Source organism: Desmodus rotundus, chromosome 11, assembly GCF_022682495.2.
Source record: "Desmodus rotundus isolate HL8 chromosome 11, HLdesRot8A.1, whole genome shotgun sequence".
NCBI classification, from domain to species: Eukaryota; Metazoa; Chordata; class Mammalia; order Chiroptera; family Phyllostomidae; genus Desmodus; species Desmodus rotundus.
The window spans coordinates 71,561,769-71,582,761 of NC_071397.1; the positions used below are offsets into that span (position 1 = coordinate 71,561,769).

The 20,993-nt window shown below is 34.8% G+C and overlaps 1 protein-coding gene across 2 annotated transcripts in view; it reads left to right on the plus strand.

Annotated features, from left to right (window-relative positions):
- HSF2 (heat shock transcription factor 2) overlaps positions 1-15,739 on the plus strand; it is a 37,485-nt gene extending 21,746 nt beyond the window's left edge. The window contains exons 6-13 of one of the 2 annotated variants that reach the window (XM_024551844.3): positions 2,774-2,835; positions 3,762-3,849; positions 5,409-5,554; positions 6,055-6,294; positions 6,920-7,025; positions 11,068-11,121; positions 13,813-13,897; positions 14,734-15,739. In XM_024551844.3, coding sequence (XP_024407612.2) covers positions 2,774-2,835; positions 3,762-3,849; positions 5,409-5,554; positions 6,055-6,294; positions 6,920-7,025; positions 11,068-11,121; positions 13,813-13,897; positions 14,734-15,026 — 1,074 coding nt within the window. In that variant the 3' untranslated portion in view covers positions 15,027-15,739. The remainder of the gene's footprint in view (positions 1-2,773; positions 2,836-3,761; positions 3,850-5,408; positions 5,555-6,054; positions 6,295-6,919; positions 7,026-11,067; positions 11,122-13,812; positions 13,898-14,733) is intronic. The other variant, XM_024551846.2, reaches the window with a different exon arrangement.
- The last annotated feature ends 5,254 nt before the right edge of the window (positions 15,740-20,993 follow it).

Consider the following 20,993-nt stretch of genomic DNA (forward strand, 5'->3'; position numbering starts at 1 on the left):
AGTTAAAAAAATGAGCTGTCAATGTATGTTGTTATTAATCTGTGCAGAAAAGCATTAATACAGATGCTGTAAAATAAATCTTAGATTTTAGTATCTGACCTGAAAATTATTGGGGGAACTGAGAATCTCTGGTGTATTGTATCCTGGTGATTTGATGTGTTCATATCAGCTTTCAGATGTTAACAAGAGATGACACATAAAAGTAATTAAGGTAGCTATTTTTTGCTCATTAGAAAACTGGACTCAAGTTTAAGCAACAGTTTTTTTTAGAGGGGGGAGGGTGGGAGAGCTTCAGCTTGTTCATGCTAAAAATAGGGTTATGACTGGCAGGATTTGAATCTAGGGGAACAGTTTAGAACAGAGATGAATGGTAGTTGCAGCCTTTGGCCTATAGTCAAAATAGATAGCCTATATTTAAAAAAAATAGTATGAAAGTAAAGGTTGATTGTAGAAATTTACTCTTAAGTGCAAGTATATATATTTTCAAAACTACCATAGCTAATTTCAGCATGCAGTCCTGTTAAGGATACTTGATTTAAAATGATAATGTACCTTAACCTACACTTTATTTTAAAAATTTGCTTCTTTTCCAGAAAATGGTGTTTTGGTTAAATACTAACTTACAACACACCATAATTTGTAGTTTTTTCCTCTAATGGCAAAAATAGTTTGTAAAATACTTATATAACATTTCAGTTTTTTGTGAAAGCTAACGTTCTGTCTGCTCAGATTTGAGTTTGCATCTGTATGTTTTGGTAGGGTTTAGGGAGTTTATATAATGTATGATGACAGCCAATAATTTTTTCTCTATTCATGGAATTGATTTTTAACTCTTGCCATTTATTCTTTGGCTTTGAATTAATTGGAAATAATTATGTGAGGTTTCTTTTACAAGACTTACCAGGTACAGAAGTTAGATGTGGTACATGAGAGATTCCTCATCTCCAAGTTGTAAATTCTGTATGGTGTGAAGCAGAAGTATAAAAAGAAAACTGAGGGGCAGAACATTTCTGGAGAAATGTAGCCACACATGTTCTTATAAATACAATTACTAATGCTTTTAGAATTTTCTGATAACACCTTTTAATAAATTTAAAAAATAATTGAAGTTGAACTATTTTAAAGATATCTTTAGTGTAAATGTTTTTTTGTCAACTCTTAGCATTTTTTTTTTTTGAATAAGTAACGTAGTGGCTAACCTTTCCGTACACTGTAATGTTGTCTGACTCTTCAATTAACATGTTTGTATTTTGAAGGGATTAAGAAAAAAAGGAAATAAGGGTAAAAAACCTCATAGACAGACAACCATATGGTGATTACTGGAGGGAAAGGGGGGTGGGGGTAGGTAGGAGAGAGTAAAGAAGGGATAAATGATGATGGAAGGAGACTTGACTTGGGGTGGTGAACATACTATACAATATATAGATGATGTATTATAGAACTGTACTACTGAAACCTATATAATATTTTTAATCAATGTTACCCCAATAATTTCAATAAATTAAAAATAAAAAATGTTTATTTTTTTCATGGAAAATTTCATATTGATTGTAAGGTAAACTATTTAGTAGCCTCTTTTGGGGGAGAACATACAATATTAAAGCTATACAATTTGTATTTTTAATTGACAATTCTTTATTTTAATTATGTAATTACATTTCCCAAAGTTTGCAGGGAAGCTTTCTGCAGTCAACATTGTCCTCTAATCCCTTTTCTCTTCATTCATAGCCTTTCAGTGATATACTGTTTTTCATAATTCATCATGTGATACCCTCACTTTTAGCTCCTTTAGGAGGTTAACAATATAATTTCAAGGTGTACCATACCATGTATGCCTCTCGTATTCACATTAGTGCCACCTGGATGTCTTGCTAATTAAACACACAGCATTGCTGGGCCCATCCTCAGAATTTCAGATTCAGCAGTCCTGGAGTGGAGCTGAGAATCCCTTGTCGAACAAGTTTCTAGGCCAGTGCTGCTGCTCCAGGGGCCACACTTTTAAGAAATACTGTCATAAAATATGGAGGAATGTGGCATGTCTTAATCTCTGTAATAGTTTTCCTCTAAATTTAATAAGACTTGGAAGATTAAACCAGTTTCTTTTGGTTGTCAGCAGGAAGCTTTGACAGATGGTTAGTGGTTCAACAATAATTTTTCTACAGTCAATAAACTTTCTAACTTGAAAATTTTATGATCTTTTATTTTGAGAGAGTTTGCATTTTTTTTTACCACTATTATAATACTTGGTGTAAGAAAAATGTTGCCTGTGGAACACCATGTTTTTGTTTTGTATTTTTTATTTTGCATCATCATGTTATTGAAAGAATTGTAAAATTGGGGGGTCTGTATTTAGGCATGCTTGATACTTATCACCAAAACAAATAACTGAATATTGGATGGGTGTGTGGGTGGATGGAAGGGAGGGAGGGAGGGAGGGAGGGAGGGAGGAAGGGAGGGAGGGAGGGAGGGAGGAAGGAAGGAAGGAAGGAAGGAAGGAAGGAAGGAAGGAAGGAAGGAAGGAAGGAATTTTTAGGCATCTCTTTGTTCTAGGTAGTAGCAACTTTTACCACAGATTATTCTGCCTGGAAACTGGTATGTTTCTTTAGATACCAATTTTAAGATGTATCCAAATTTCAAATATGTTAGTATTTGAGAAATTATATGACTTAGAATAGAGGACATGTATAATATTTGAATTTTTTAAAGTTCGTAATGTAGACTAAAGACCTAGGAGTCTATAATGGAAAAAATTGTATTTGTATTTTCCTTTTAGATTGTCCAGTTTATTGTTACATTGGTTCAGAATAACCAACTTGTGAGTTTAAAACGTAAAAGGTAAGTTTTTATGTTAAAATGTTTTGATTTATACATGGACAACCAGAAATTTTAATGTTTAACCATGTATGGCCTACAATGGATGAACAGTCGTCCCTTGATAATTAATCACAACATTTCAAGAGTGTGTTATTTTTTCCTAGTGCTGTCAGCCTGCTGATATTTTTGAGAGATAAGGATAGCCTAAATGGTCACTTTACAGACACATAGTTAAATGAAGAACCTATGTTTCATTCGCATCAGCAATTCAGTGTAGCATTAGGAAACCTGAGGGAAGCTCTTAAAAAAAGGCCATCTCTTTTAAAAAATTTTTTTTACTTGATCTCTCTTATGTTTAATTTACTCCTAAAGGTCTTTAAAAGCCTGCATGTCAACCATGGTTTGTTGACTTTGGAATACAACCAAGGTTTGTAGTCCTATAAATGTTAGTAACTACCACTGTCACAACTAATACATAAGAATAGTAGACAGAGGAGTATCTGGGAGGAGAAAAAGATAATCTCGTAAGGCTAAGATTTTGGCAAAGCTTGGTTATGCTCATAGCTTATGCTGTGACCTTAATTCTGCTTCCACTAATTACTATACTTCTTACAGTGTTACCTATTTATTTTTTACCATGAAAGTACATTTCTTAAAGAGTTGTATAGTTCAGTTAGCAGTGAAGTTTATTTGGGGAAACCAGTTCATTACATTATAACAAAAGTAGTATAGACAAATGGAGAGATAAAAGTTTTAGACATACTCATCCCCCAGTTTCTATTCCTAAGATACAATAATTTTTAAAAAGAGTTCCTTTTATATCCTTACCAAAATTTTTTATTCATTATGAAAATAATTGTGTATGTATATGGGTAAATTATTAGAAGTCCTTTGAATTTCTTGTGTGTTTACTTCACTGAACTTCATGAATATCTTCTGATTTTCAGGCCTCTACTTCTGAACACGAATGGAGCCCAAAAGAAGAATCTGTTTCAGCACATAGTCAAAGAACCAGCTGATAATCACCATCATAAAGTAATATTTAGTTAAACTCTAGTTTATATTATCTCAAACTAAATTTTATTACCATACTATTTCACGCATTCCAAGAAGTTTATTGAGTGATATTCTAAGTGCTCATCCTACAGCTTTTTAAATTCATGACTTTTTTCATTATTTGCTTTAGATTATTTTGAGAAATAAACCATTATAAATGTAAGTTGTCTCAGTTGTCTGTTCCCAAGTTTGTTTTTCTCCCCCTTTCCAGTTTGACCTAGAGATAATCACTATTTTGAATTAGTATTTGTTATTACCAAAGTTACTTTATATATGTGAATCTATGAACAATATTTGTTACTACTTTACATGTATCTGAACTTGTAAATGATACCATTTTGTACATATATTTTGCCTTGTGGCTTTTTTTACTTGGTATTGCTTTTAAGATTTAATAAACCAAGAATTAGTTCAACTATCGTATGATATTAATTGATTATTATAATAATGTAATCATGCATTCATCCACTGGTTATTTTACGTTGTTTACAATTTTTATTATAAATGTACACAGAGTAGACTTTAACTATAGCAATTTCAAAAATATTTTTATTTACTTTCATTTTTTTCCACAGGCTCTCTGAATAATTTGTTAAACTTACATCCAGAGGCAAATTCATACAGTCCAGAGTCAAGATTTTTAGTATCTGATTATCATTGTCACTTTCAAATCTTAGAATTTTAAATACTGTTAGAGGTTTATTATTAAAGTATCAAGCTTTTTGTTCTCAGGGAAATTAGAGTTAAGCTTACCTCTGGTTTCTCTTCCTACTACTGTTTCTAATCAGGCATACCTAATACTTTATTTTTAGGATTGAAAATTTATGTAAGAGAAAGAAGGCTAATTTAACTGGATTTATATAGTTAAATATTTCACATCTCCCTCTGTATTACCTAGTGTTAAAATTGATAGATTTTTGCATTATATTAATGACTTGAGTTTGCTTTAAAAAATTGAATGCTTTTGTTAGTGTACCTATGGTCTGAATGTAGCTAAATTTTAAAAAATATCATCACTGAAATGCCAGGCTGACATTTAACTTTGGAATAGGTAAAGTGTTCATTATTTCCTATTTTTGAAACCATGTAATCAGTATGAATCAAATGTGTATCAAACAGAGTATCTTGAGAGGAAATAGTCCCCATCAGCACAGCAGCCATCTGGCTGTGCTTGAAATTTCAGGTGAAATCCTGACTTTCTTCCTTTGGATATAAAAAAATACTTTAAAATTTGAAGATCTTCCCATATAAACATTCTGAGGCATGCCATCTTCAAGGTTTGTTACAGATTAACAAACAAACAAAAAAAGTTAAGTTAGAATGCAGAGAATATACTACATTACCTCTGTGAATTGGTACTACTAAATATAATTACTGTACAAGTCCAAGAAGGGCAGAGAACACATCTGTTTAAATGCTTGCTATTGTATCCTCAACATTTAGTAAATAGTAGGTTCCCATTTAGCATATTTCACATAATAAGGTTTGGTAGATAATATAATTTCATTTTTTGATGTATTTTCTCCTTGATTTTTTAGGTTCCACATAGTAGGACTGAAGGTTTAAAATCGAGGGAGCGGATTTCAGATGATATCATTATTTATGATGTTACTGATGATAATGCAGATGAAAATATTCCTGTTATTCCAGAAACTAATGAGGATGTTATATCTGATCCCTCCAAGTAAGGAGATTATGAAATAAAATTTATGAAAATATTGGTTACTTTTCTTACTGAATGAAGAGTTACTGTATTTTGCCGTGTATAATGCACACCCCGGTCTTAATGCTACCCATGTATAATGCATATCCTTAGCACTGCCTATGTATAAGTGCACATCCTTATTTTTCTCTCAAAAATTTGGCCATTAAGTGTGCATTATACACAGCAAAATACGGTAAAAAAACACATACTCCCTTCCAGTCCCAGAGAAAAAGACTCCCAACAACAAAATAATGAGAATTCTGACTTTTTCATTGTTTAGTTGCATATCTTTAATTGATTCTTTGTGGTCTTATATCATATGAACTATCAGTATTTGTTATTAAGATACTTTCCCAGGAAATTTAAGCATTCAGAGATGTGGTTTGGGGAGAGAATTTCCAAAGAGAGTGAATGGATAGAATTAATTTATTGAATTGGTCTGAAAATGTAATTGGTTCTTTCTTGTATTGCTGACCTAGCTGTAGCCAGTACCCTGATATTGTCATTGTTGAAGATGATAATGAAGATGAGTATGCACCTGTCATTCAGAGTGGAGATCAGAATGAACCAGCCAGAGAAACCCTGAGTTCTGGCAGTGATGGCACTAGCCCCCTCATGTCTAGTGCCATCCAGCTCAATGGCTCGTCCAGTCTGACTGCAGAAGATCCTGTGACCATGATGGATTCCATTTTAAATGATAACATCAATCTTTTGGGAAAGTGAGTGCTCATTAAGGTGGCTAAATTTGTTTGTGTTGTTTCTCTCTCTCTCTGATCTTCCTTTTACAATATGAACACATGTAGTCTGCCTTTCTTTGTTTTGGTTAGGGCTGAGCTTCACAAATGCTGTTCTGAGAAGGATTTAATCATCCCAAGAGCAGTGTTGGGATTTTCTTGGTAGTCCCTCAGATTATTTTTAACGAAATATTTGTTTGAATGTCTGTAATGTATGTGTGATTATATTATATTCATTTATATCAGGAATATGGAATAACATACCTCTATTAAGGGACTTATTTATAGCATAAAAAAACAAATTAGTTCCAATGACAGGTAATAAGAGGTTCAATATTTAATATTTTATAATGTAAAGAAAAGATGAATCAGGCTGTGTTGCTGCTGAACCTTTTTTCTGTAAACACTAAAGTTTTGTGGGCAGGTTGTGGGTTTTCAGTTCACTGAATTTTCAGGAATCTCCAGTGTTGAATAGGATCTGCTAACATTAAAAATTGGTAAGGATTCAGCAGTTTCTGGGAGTGTTTTGCCTAGCTAGATGGCAATGTAGTTTTAAACATAAAAAACAAGAAAACCTAATTGATTTTTTATTTCAATTTTTTTCCCTTAGGGTTGAGCTGTTGGATTATCTTGACAGTATTGATTGCAGTTTAGAGGACTTCCAAGCCATGCTGTCAGGAAGACAGTTTAGCATAGACCCAGATCTCCTGGTTGATGTAGGTACTTTGAATAATCTTTATTGTACTGGCAGTTTGTGTGTCTTACGTATATTATTTATAAATCCGTACATCATTTTCTTGTACTCTACACTTGGTTTTGCATTTTCTTTTTTTTTTTTTTTAAATCAGTGGTTTTGTGTATCAGAAAGATTGAACAGATGGATTCAGGATAGGAAAGATGGTCATAACTACCCATTTCTGAGTAGCAGTTCAGTTAATCCCCATATAACAGCATATCAGCTCTGTTCAACGTTAGTATTAAACCTAGGTCTTGTCTGTACTTGTTGCTGTATTATGTTTTGCTGTAGGATAAATTGTCTGAACAGAAATTGATGGAAACTAGTAATAGAAATATGTAGCCAGGAAATAGCATGAAGATACTTCTTAACTTCAGGGATTAATGTTTTCCACTCAAAAATAGTATACTAACTATATTTTTAAAAGTTTTATGTCCTGTACCCTAAGATTTCCTTGCTCCAGTCCCCACCACCATCTCTGTGAACTTGGCTCCAGTGTTTTCTGGTTTGTGAGTCCTTATATGCTACCATTTCTGGCACTAACCATCTTTCTTGTTCTCTTCCCTTGTGTTCCTGTCACCCCTCCCTTCCTTACCGAAGCTTTTTTTACTGAAGCTTCCTTTGTGGCCTACTTCCATCCGTATGAATCTGGTTCTCTCCTCATTTTCATTTCTTATTGTGAACATGTTTCTGTCTGTTGAAAGTTTTGTTTGGTCCTTTTTGGCAATTTTTATTTCTTAAAATGCAGCTTTTCTCACTCAGGATTATACAGTCTTTTCCTTTTAAGAACTTCTCAGTGAGGCTAAAGGAATTAGTCCTTTCTTTACCCCTTAGTCTAATTTTACCACCTATCCCTCTACTTTTCATCAGTCTTTGTGTGACAAGACTTTATTATCTTATCAGTGCCTCACAGGATGGATTTCACCGTCTTTGAAGACTTCCTTCCATGCTGACATACGTTACTATTTTAAGTGAATTCAGCATCAGTGTTAATGTCCTATTTCAATTGGTTAATAGTAAGTTGACTGTCCTTGAGTCTGTTAGTCTTTGCCCCACTCTGAATCCCAGAACCCTTAGATTACTAAGAAAGAAATAAAATCCCATAATTCTAACCCTTTACAAACCCTTTCAGTCTTCAACTAGATTATTTTAATTCAACTTTGGAGCATTTATCACACTTGTTTTTCCTCATGACCTTGTCCAGCCAGCTGTTTTCACACAGGATAATTCACCTTGCCCTGGTCCTCTCATAAGATGTGGAATCTTGTCTTAGAGGAAGTACTTACTTCCTCTTTGAAGCCAGTTTGTACACCTGCTCCTGCCTCTCTGTTTTTCTGTCTCTATCCTTGATCTTGCCCCCTCTGCCTTCAATAGGTACAGAGAGGCAGAAAACATTTAAAAAACATCTTAAAAAACATTTTGATGTGGTGTTCTACTCATTTACCATTCTGCTTTTCTAAATGAGTGGCTATATTTATTTTTTCTTTTTTACTCTTTATTTCTTTAGAAACCCTGCATTGTCTTACTTATTTACTCTAAGCCTGTTCTGCCTTGGTTTATTCATAGCGAGTTGGCTGTGATTTCTTCCTCCCCAGATTAGGTCACTGGGCTAGCAGAAGAAGGTTCGTATTGAATCGGATTTGGGTTCCATTTTTGGTTCATCTTACTTACTACACTAGCTATGTGATTATTAATCTTGGGAAAGTTAACCTCTCTTCCCAGTTTCCCCATCTGTAAAATGTAGCTAATGCCTTGAAGGGCCATTGTTAGAATTATAAGTAATTAATAGTACTATTATTACTACTGATTTTCCTAAATCAGTAATAATAGTACTATTATTACTACTGATTTTTCCTAAATCAGTAAAAACCTCTGGGACTTTTGTTCTCTTCCTGTCTCCCTAAACATTCTCCATTTCCTCTAGAAACTTATCTTTTTCCTGCTGGCTTATACTTGTTGCTCTTCCCAAAGGTACTGGTCCTTTATCCTCTTTTATTTTCTCTACGCTTTCTTTTTCTGTCCTTCCTCTCTGAAAGGATTTGTGCTTGTAGGATTGCTGTCTTCCAGCTCTTAATATTTTTTAAAGGAAACTTTGCTTGAATTCTAATACCATGCCTTTGAGAAACAGCAGTTAGATCTTGCCTTATATTAATTGTGTTTAACATCAAACATTTATTTTCTAAACTAGATACTGCTTTCAGCTTTTTAAATTTCCCACTCTTGCCTCTCTCATTCAAGACCTTCATAATAGAGCATAATTCAAAGATGAGATCATCCTTGAAATATATTCTGTTGTAATAAATTAAAAAATCCACCCATAGGTTTGCCTTGTTGTCTGAGATGGCAAAGATGATAAAGACATGAATAAGTGTGCTGAAGAGTTCATGGGTTCTCTCTGCAAAGTTTAGTACTGAGTGACCCATTGTGGAGTCAACAGGGGGGGCCTGGCCATACAATTCAACCAACCATGTCAGCTCCTCATCTGTGATCTTTTTTCTAGTTCATACTATTCATCTGCTGGGAATACATGAAGGTATTCCTGACTCAATGTGTAGGGGGAGTAGGGCAAAGAATGAGTGAGGATCTTACACTGTTGGCCCTCTTTAGATGCCACTCTCAGTAGAGACAAAATTTGGTCAGGTCTCTAAGGCAGTGCAAGCTGAACTGGCAGAGATTAGCAGTCACATATAATTATCTACTCTTAAGGAACTAAATCTTTTCCTCTTCATGTATCAGTATGTGATATGACAGGGGAAACAGTTAATGAATGAAAGGGAAGAGCTGGGGATATTTTTAGCTCTGTGAATGTAGAACTTTGAGAGGAGTCAGTGTCGAGACAGGATAGAGGGAATTTGCCTGTGGCTTCTGCATTACATTCTGTCCTGTGAACTATTTTGGTGTGTTCATTCTGTTAAAATGTTGTAATTGCCCTATTTCATTGCTTAGTCCATTCCCAAGGCTTTTAAAGCCAACAGAATGTGGTCTTGTCTCCTGATTGACCATGCTTTACTTTTTGAACCTAATGTATACAACTCACTAGTCAACTCAGAACTACTGTGTCATTTGGACTGGTCATCTTATTCTTTGTTGTAGCTAATGTTGTAACAATGTGCTCTTCCCTCCATCCTCTCCTTTCCAGGTCCTAACCAGCCCCAGGGACTGACCGATAATGTTACATAGCTTCATCCAGACTTTTTGTTTATCCTGTATATGTATGTGTGTTTGTGTCTCTGTGTTTTCCTTCTTTTGTTCTCTTAACTCCTTAGTACTTTTGAGCTCCGCCATCCATTATTATTATAATACTGGATTGTATCTGATCATATGTTGTTATTTGATGTTGTGCCTATTTTGTCTTTTAGATTGTAAGCTCCTGAAGAGCAGGAATAGTGTCTTTATTTTATATTCTTTTGATGTCAGATGTTTCTTATATGGTTAATGAATCCCTATGAAATGAATGACTTTGAAACTTACGACAAACCAAAGTTATGTCTGTGAAATGGCTGGACAGAGGAGAGCAGTAAGCAGTGGTTTTAGTGTCTACAATTTCCCTTGCTAGGTGAGATGAGAAGAACCAACAAGAAGGTGTGCCATTGGTATTCTAGGAGCCACTGTCATAGAGCAGATTCTATAAATTTATCACAGAATAGCAAATAGTCAGTGAAGGCTTAGTGTCAGGACATGGAACTCAGTCCTGTTTGCCACTTAAAGCCCAGTGTATTTAGGGAGACAAAAAATAAAGAAAATGAAGGGAGAGGGAAGCTGTGGAAAAACACAATTTGTCTCAAATGGTTACTTAATCGTTTTATAGAGAAATTTGTATGACATCTAATGCATGGGCTAACTTGCTCTGATTTGTTTTTCTTTCTGCTTTCCTGCTTTTCTCTTCCAAATTTATTTTTTTGTATGGAAATTCCTAATGCAGGAGCTACATCTCTTCAGCCAACATGGCTGTATAAAAATTTTGAACACAGTTAGTTTTTTAAAAATATTTTTAAACTTATCTTTCTTGTTTGGTCTTTCAGCTTTTCACTAGTTCTGTGCAGATGAATCCCACAGATTACATCAATAATACAAAAGTAAGTTTTAATTCATGTTGCTCAGGACCCATAGCTATAAGAATCTGAAAACACTCCTAGTAAGTAGAGAGCAGTATCACTCCCAGTTACAAAGCATTTTATATTCCAACCTAATATGTGTGAACAAGATAGTAAAATTTTAGATGAAAATCAGCTTTTGGTTTTGGGGTAAATCATTGCTCAGTTTTACTGGTACTTGTATAGTTAACTACCAGTATGAAATCAGCCCTCGAAGTGCTGGCAGATCTCGTAATTAAACTTGGCATGTTCAAGTATATCACTGAACTAAGTTATTAAAATATGATTTCTTTATATTGTATGTGCTTGATTATATATTCTTATTCCTTCAGTAAACTTCTCAGCATTTAAAATTGAGAATTAGCTTGCACCCATATTCTTAAATAAGTTTCTTCATTTTATTAGGTACAGTAAAAGCTCAGGGATTTGTAAGGACTTTAGATTAAGTTAAATTGAAACAAAGTATGGCTTTTAGACTTAAGTAGTGTTTTTTGTTATTTTCTTAAAAATACAGGAACTCCAGTTGGGATTAGGGCGTGTTAACAAATTCTTTGAAAGTGGTTTTTCATGGGTGAAAAGGATAGTTTGAGGTTGTTAGAGTGGACATTTAGAAATTATTATTTTACTTTGGACTGTTTATTGTCTTGAATAGGTATATGCTCTGTTTATCTTGTATTTATACCAAATTGTTCAGTAATCCCTGTTTTTTGTTGATTACAAAGGTGAATCAAGTCTGAAGTTTGTACAGACTCTAGATTAGTGGAATCAAATGTACAGTCTAAAAATGAACACATATCAAATAAATGAGTGATTACAGTGAGGGGTTGTAATTTTTCTCACTATTATCATGTGTGAGGATAGACTAATCAGATTTTTTGCATTTTCAAAGTTACAGCCTGGATCACTTAGGAGTTGAAAGAAGTTGTGAACTTCTGAACCAAAAAGTTTACTATACATTCAGTTTTGGCTGATTTATGTTAGGGGTTGGCATATTTTTTTCTGTAAAGACCAGTTAGTAAATATTTTTGGTTTTGCAGTCCATGTGTTCTATGTCACATCTACTCAGCTTTGTAATTTTAGTGCAGAAGTAGCCACAGATAGTACTTAAAAGAACGAGTGTAGCTGTGTTCCAAGAAAACTTTATTTACAAAAGCAGGCAGCATGCTGTGTTTGGCATGTGTACCATAGTTTGTCTAGGTTTATGTTATAAGATTCTGTGGACCACCTCAGCACTGTGTTTTAGTAAGTATGTTACTGAATGTTAGACCTTAAGTTGAATGATCCCATATCATGCATTGATTTAGTGAGTGTAATATATTGTTTATTTATTGCTTAGATATTTGAATCATTCTTTATTCTTGGACCTCCTCCCTATGCCAAAAGCCAGTAGCTTAAATACAGTTTTCAGAAATAGCTTTTAAACAGCAAATTGTATATTACTTCAAAATACTATAGAAAAATTAAATTTGAGAGTGACTTTTCATTATAGTTCTAGAATCTAGATTGTTTTCAAATAATTGGCACATCTACTCTTATTCCCTTGCTTATTTAGGTATTACATGACATGGATTACAACACTCTTTCCTGGTAAATGGGGATACTTTATACTTCTCAGTACAGAAATCTAAGTGGCCACTACTAATAAATAAGAATTTGCATGGGAGCTGAAACCTATTTGTTATCTTGGTTCTCATATGTTTTATATTAACAGCAGTGGCATCCTTGGAAAATACCTATTTTTTAGGAAGTATAAAAATAAAAATTCTGTTAATTGCTTTAATGTTTATTGTGAATGCTAAATGAGAAATATTTTAATGTAAATTTTTGGAAAGGTATTTAGTTTTTACTATATCTTGACGTTTTTATTCTCTCTGAATCCTGGAAACTTTTACTGCTTTATTTTTCGATGAATATCAGGGGAATTACAGGAATTAGTATGTTTATTACACCATATGTATCTAACCAGCACGCAGGTATCTGGGACTTAAGGCTATTTACGAGAAATTGTGAACCTCTGCAACATACTCTGAACATCGTTGAAAAGAGCACTGAAGAATTTAACAGCATTAGAGATTTAATGCCCTTAAAATCAGATGTAAGAAGAGAAGACACTGACTGAAAGAAGCAATTTAAATGACAGGAAAGAACTGAAGGATCCACATAAAGGAAAAGAAGAACCACTTTAACTTTGAGGCTTCCAAATATAGGGATAAATAGTTTTAGGATGCTACCATGTTATCTTCAACTACTCTAAATATATTCATTTACTTTATGAATGAAGAGAAATGTCTAGTACATTTGTAATGAAAACTGTTTAAAATTAGTTTAAGAATTACCTCTTAATTACAAGTAATCTTGACTTATTCCCATCTTTTATCCTTGACAAATTCAGTCTATTTTACTGTTGAAATGTCCCCTCCTTTTCATACTTATTGTCATCCTACTTCCAGGTCTTTGTTTCATCCACTTACTGACAGCAATAGTTTCCTTAACCATTCTTGTTGCCTCTACTCAAATCTCTTGCTCTGGTCCATCTTTCCTGATGCTTCTCCTTCCCATATTTTCCAGATAATATGCCAATATTCACAATATTTATGCACCAGTTTTTATGTTTTGCTATTTTCAGGAATATCTAAAATACGAAAAAGTATTTTTATGTTATTTTTCTTTTAGTCCGAGAATAAAGGATTAGACACTACCAAGAACAATGTAGTTCAGCCAGTCTCAGAAGAAGGAAGAAAATCTAAACCCAAAACAGGTAGGTTTTAAATGTAGTACTAGTTTCTGTAGAATTTTAAAATTAGGAATACTGCCCTGGCTGGGCAACTCGGTTGGTTGGAGTATCGTCCCCATATGCCAAGGTTGCAGATTTGGTCTCCAGTCAGGGCACGTACAAGAAGCAACTAATTTATGCATAAAGAAATGGAACAACAAATCCATGCCTCCCTCTCTCTCCCTCTCTCTTTCTTTTTCTCTCTCTAACATGAAATAAAATTAGGAGTCCTACATAGAAACTAATGCATGCCAATGAAATTCTTGCCGTACTTAAGTCAAACACAGAATGTGCTGGTCTCATTTCTATGTATAACGTGTCAAGGTTCCAGCATACAAAGAAAATTGAATTGGTGAGGTAATAGTTTTTAAAATTGAAGTTGTGTTTTGTTTTGTTTTCCATTTTAACTTTAGGAGAACTGAAAACACTTTCATTTTTATAAAAGATTTTACTTATTTTTTAGAGAGGGGGAAGGGAGAAAGAGGAAAAGAAACATCGATGTATGAAAGAAACATCCATTGGTTGCCTCTCGTACACCACCAACTGTGGGCCTAGTGTGCAATCCAGGCTTGTTCCCTGACTGGAGTTGAGCATTCAGTCTACTGAGCCACACCAGCTAGGGCAACCCTCATTTCTTAATTGTTAAATAAAAGACTAACTTTTCTGACTTGAACATTTTTTAATTTACTGACAAATACCTGATTTCTTGTTTTGCTGGGTTAGTGATTGCATATGTGCACATCCCTGTGTCTGTCTATTCTGTCATCTTGAATTCCGTATAAGGTCTTCATAAATGTGCTATTTTCTAATCTTTATTATAGATAAACAGCTTATCCAGTACACGGCCTTTCCACTTCTTGCATTCCTTGATGGGAACCCTGCTTCTACTGTTGAACAGGGAAGCACAGCATCATCAGAAGTTATGTCCTCTGTAGATAAACCCATAGAAGTCGATGAGCTTCTGGATAGCAGCCTGGACCCAGAACCAACCCAAAGTAAGCTTGTTCGTCTGGAACCATTGACAGAAGCCGAAGCTAGTGAAGCTACACTGTTCTATTTATGTGAACTTGCTCCTGCACCTCTTGATAGTGATATGCCACTTTTAGATAGCTAAATTTCCAAGAAGTGGACTCTACATGTATATATTCATCAAAATGATGAACTATTTATTTTAAAGTATTATTTGGTACCTTCTTTTGTAAATTGCTTTCTTTTGTTGTTTAATTGGATACTGTGGAATCAAAAGCACCTTTTGCTTTTCTCACTAACCACACTCTTGCAAAGCTTTCAGATGTTACTCAGCTATCTAGGTACACAAGATTTAATGCACATTATTGGCATATCTTTAAGTTGGATTCAGATGGGCATTTTTCTCCAGTTGTAGTAAATTTGAATTATTTTTTATATATATGCCCATTAACCCCAGTTGTTAAACTTTTGTTTGTTTTCCTTGTTTGATGCTGTCTGTCTGCATTGAGTGTAGTCACTAAAAAATAGTGGTAGAACTACTAAAGCTTTCTCTGTTCCAGTTACTTTACTAAGTATTTTTCACTTGGCTTATTTCTAAAACTGGGAACATAAAGTGCCTGTATCTTGTAAAACTTCATTTGTCTCTCCTGGTTCAGAGAAGTTCGTTCATGTTCGACAGGAAAGGCAAAGTATACACACATGAGTGCTTGCCGATATGGTTCCAGTTATGTATACATAGAAGAAGGGGATGGGGTTGGCGTCAGCCCAGTCCACCTAGTTGGGCTAGTTTTAAGTACGAGTTTTTTGGTTTGTTTTTTTGAACCATAATATTTAGTAAAATAAATATAATGAATGTTGCATACTAGTGTCTGTTATGTGCTTTCTTTGGAGGTGACACTCACACGAGTTACACCATGATCTTTGTGCCTCATCTCTAAAGATAGACTGTGTATTGCAATAGGAGAAAGTACAAAGTGTCTAAACTTAACATTTTATATTTCTCTGTTCAAAAATTGTAGTGGCTCTTACTATGTTTCTAATAAAGAACTGAGAGATATGCCTCTCATCGTTCCAAATAAGTAAAGAACATTGTCACTAAATAAGGGCTTACTATTTTTGTCCTGAGAAAAGATGAGAGAAATTCAAATCACTTCCTCTCTTTGAAACAGATGCTCAGATGATTATTGAGACTTAATGCAAAACAGGGCCAACTTTTTCTTTTATCACTTAAAGATTCAGGCAGGATGCTGGAAGCCATATGGTTAATATGTGAATACATTATATAAGGCTACTTGAGGAATTACAGAGATGGCTTCCTTACTGGGCATATTCTGATACCCTGGAGTTTCTCTATGATGTAAAAATTCACAGTAAGGCCTAGCACAGAGGGATAGTAAACCCTTTCTTAGCATATCCTAAAATACTTGGCTCAGAGGCTAACTAATTAAAGACCTCAGAACAGTTTTCTGCATAAGCTTTTCATAGAGGTTTTCAGGTGAAAGGAGTTGAAAGACTGAAAGGGGAGAGAACTTCAGAGATGATTCTTTTTTTCTTTCCTTCCTCATTGTGGGATAGGATCACGTTTCTTCTCCTTGGGGACATATTGGAGCTTTGGAAGTATTCTAAAAATGATTTTGAAAGACTATACACCTAGTAATTTTAGGTTGACATTTTAAGGTTTTTTTGTCTAAAGTTTGATAATTCAAGTGAATTTAATTTAGGATGTTAATGACTACTATTTTAAAAAACAATTATTAGGTGTTTCTTTTAAATGTAACTAAAATAATCTAAATACCACAGTGATTTCATTCGTTTCACTTCCTCCAATAATTTACCCTATATTTATTATGCACCAAAGTCATGCAATTAAAGATGTTGTCACACATCTCTCTACAACTAAATTTGAAATTTTCTGTGCCCTTAAAATTCTAAGCATTGAAAAAATCTCCAATTATAAAAACATAGTTCATCAAAATATTATAAATATATGTGGCAGAGACTGTTAACTGGTTGACAAACCATTTCCTCTTCCCATTGTGCAGTTAGATTATTTCTACCTTTGTAAATCAGGGTAGCTATATAACTGAGCTCTGATAAATCAGAGAGATGGGATACACAGAACTTCCAGGTTTGTTCTCTGAAAGCCTCCCTCATGCAATCATCCTTGCCTTTTACCCATCCATTAACTTGACGGAGAGGCCTGTGTGGCTTCCAGGTATACACTCAAGAAGGAAGAAACTTGGCTCTGGAATCACAGCTTAGAGGAACTCACAGTTGTAAGTTCTGGTAAGGGGGCAACAAACTTACGTTCTTTCTCCCTCTGAATTTTGTTTGACTTGTCACAGTTGTAGTGTTCACTAGTGCACAATCCAAATTTTGATGAACTGTTACTAAAAAAATTTTTTATCAGAAGTACATCTTTTAGTGGGATGAACAGATCTTGAGTTTCTCCCATATTTTTTAAAATTTAGAGAATAGTATCAGTATAGTAGGAAAATCAATTTTATTCCTATTTTTTGCTCTTATAGATGTAAAGTTCTAAGAAACTTAGTTTATAACAAAAATTAGATGAAAATGGAAGGATTTTTTAATAATGTTGTCATTCAATTCTTTGAACAACTTGAGAATTCACTATTCAGAATTCACTATTACAAAGATTTTTTAAAGATTTTATCAGGTGGTAACTTAATTACATCATCTTTTAATTTTTGAAAGGAAAAACACAGGACTTTCTTGTTTACAAGTCATTTTTAAAAATGTAAGTGTAGTTGGTATATATTTTAGTTTTACCATATGGTGATTCAGTATTTTGATAAATTTAGAATGTGGTCACCGCACTAATTCTAGTGATCATCTGTCACTGTGTTAACTTATCACAGTATTATTGACTATATTCCCTTCCACCTTTTTCACCCATTCTCTCATTTCCTCCCCCTGGGTAACCAGCCATCCCTTTGGTCTGTTTTTGAGTCTGTTTTTGTTTTGTTTGTTCATTTTTGTTCAGATTCCACATGTAAGTGAAAAATTACACAGTGTCATCATCTTTCACACTGATATTTAAAATTGTTTCTACTTATTTAGAGATTTTATCCAAGTGCCTTGGTAAGATTCAGAATAGATGAAAGGTTTTGTCTAATGTGAGAAGAATAATTGTTAAGGAGGATAAAGCCTTGTCCTGAGGCATCTTTTCAGGCAGACCAACTCTAAAAAGAGTACGCATGGAAATTCAAGATCTGGGAACTGCTTACTTTAAAAAAAATTCAACTTGTGTCTACCAGAGAAAGTGTGTTCTATTTGGAAAACAAGTATCACTGTATGAAGACAGTTAATTCAGTGGCTGCCCGTCTCTATCCCACCTCCAATTTTCTCCTGCCTCAGGAGGTGCAGTAGGAAGTAGCTTGTGAATTACAGAGCTAAATGTTCTACTTACTGTGTCACTACAGCAGGTCCTCAAATACCCTTTGGTTCAATGTGGTTTCATTATAATAAGGAAATCAATTCCCATCTGGGGCCCCTGTGCAATTTGCATTTTCTCCATGTCTGGGTAGGTTTTCTCCAGGACTCCTTTTCTCGCACATCCTGACGATGTACACACGAGGTGGATCATCCTAAATTGTCCCAGTTGAGTGAGTGAGTGAGTGAGTGTGTGTGTGTGTGTGTGTGAGGGTGCCCTGCAATTTGTGTTCTGTCCAGGTTTGGTTCCCACCTTGCGCCCTGAGCTGCTAGGATAGCCTCTGGCCACCTGCAACCCTGAACTGGAATAAACGGATTGGAAATCATCATGTTTTATACATCCATTTAAGAAAGGGTAATAAAAACATTTATTTCAGTGTTGATCCTGGAAGTGTTTTGGGTCTTTATTTAGAAGTTTGGTGATGTTTTTGTGACCAGAAATATGCCAGAAGAACTCTTGGTTTTATCAATTCACCAGTGGTAAAATTTTGAGGTATATCACTTTGCTTCAAGTCAGTTTCTCAGAACCTGTAGGTGATGTTAAGTGAAGATTTACTCTGTGTTTCATACACATGGCATACCCAGGAGTTGAGAGGCTGAAGTGTGAGAAGGTAGGTCTGCACACTGGGAAAATGACCAATGACAGTCACTATGATGAGCATATATAGAATGCTACATTTAAGAATTAGCACCTAGCCCTTTGTTTCAAGCATACATGAAATATTTTTTGAGAACAGGTTGCATATGAGGCTACAAAGGAAATTTAACACATTTCAAGGAATTGGTAACAGGCTACAATACAAATAAGCTAGACCTCGATAGTTTTTTAGAGGGATACTGGCCTGATACGTTGTGTCTTCAAATGGGGGAGCCTGATCCTGGAAAACCTGATGCTTTTTCCATGATTAGACAGGGGTTATGGGTTTTGGGAAAGACCAGAGGTGAAGTGCCATTTTCAGCATACGAGGGGGAGTCCCTCCCCCCCCCAAAACAATAGAATCATCTTCTGGAGGGCAGGCTCATTATAACACAGGCTTCCCCGGTGAGTGCCCTAGGAACCCATCTGTAGCAGTTATACCAGTGAGAAGCTGCATTCAGCTTCAGGAAGGTTTTTTCTAAAGACTCTTCAACGTGTTTGCCTATTTCATGACAGATGATTTACGAACACACCTGCATAACTGTGCTGAATGTCAGCAATTTTTGATCAAAAACAGCATGACCCCCATGCCCCAACCTCTCTGTTCACCTGATCTCACCCCAATTGACTCGTTTCTCCAATTAAGAAAGTCCTCTAAGAGAAACGTTTTGTCAATGGGGAAGAAATGAAACAAAAAGCAGCAGAAGCACTAAAAGGCATAAAAATCAATGAGTTCAGAAACATTTGAGCAGTGGAGGAGAAGTCTCAGTAGTTGTATTGCATCAAACAGAGTACATTGAATGTGACTGAAGTTTAAACATTTAAGAATACACAATTTCTCAAATTTCAGTTGTTTTGTCTTCCCCCCTTGTATACCAAAGGTACATGCTATTGACCAGACTTTTCATTGTTAACCTTGACTTAGTACATTGGAAGGTCAAAGGGAACATCTATGATCTCAAAGGTTCTATAATACCTCCCATGCCATCTCAAAAACCCAAGCGGTCCATGGCGTCACTGCCTTAACGCATTAGTCTGATTTGTTTGTATCTGCCAGCTGCAGATTTTGGACTTTGTCAGTCCTCTAACTGGTGAGCCAATTCCATATATATATATATATTCTGTTGGTTCTATTACATGAACTAAAAAATGAGCAGAAGCTCTCTTTATGATACATACCTTATGACACCAAGGGTGAAGGAATGGAGAACAGCTTTTGCCAGTAAATTGGGATGCGTTTCAGATTTCACAGGACAGTACCAAAAAGTGTAATACTGGCCAAATACTGGTAAGTTGAACACAGAAGGACAGCAAGACAGATAATTGAGATATGTAGGGTCTTTTTAAGAAACTGATAAATCTAATCAAAATTATATACTTTTGCTCTGCAAAAGGCCCTTTTAAGAGGATGAATGGGGAAAAAAAAGCTATAGACTGGGAGAAAATATTTGCAGACTACATATCTGATAAAGGACAAGTATCTAGAATATATGAACTCTCAAAACTCAACAAATTTTAAAAATCCAATTAAAAAATGGACAAATGACAACATTTTGCTGAAGAGGTCACATGGATGGCAAATTTGCAGTGGAAAGATACTCGACATTAGTCACTTGGGAAAAGCAAATTAAAATCACAATGAGATCACATTTCTATCAGCACAGCTAAAAGGAAAAAGCAGTGATATCAAAAAGAAACCAAACTGCTTACACATCAGTGGTGTGAATATGAAATACTACTGTTGCTCTGGAAAATAGTTGCCCTGGAGATCCATTCAAGTCGTACCAATAGTGCACTCCTTTTTAAAGTTAAGTAGTATCCCCAAACTAAACTGGCACACTAGAAGGCTTCAGGGGTTACTTTCAAAGGACAAAAAGGGTTAATTATCACCTTTAAAACAATTCCATTTTTCAGGACAGAAAATGGTTGATTAACCCTCTAGTGCCAGGTTCTTTTATATACAAGAAGTAGGTCTGAGTATTACAGCCATCTAAATTTGAGTAGATAAAAAATAACACTGCA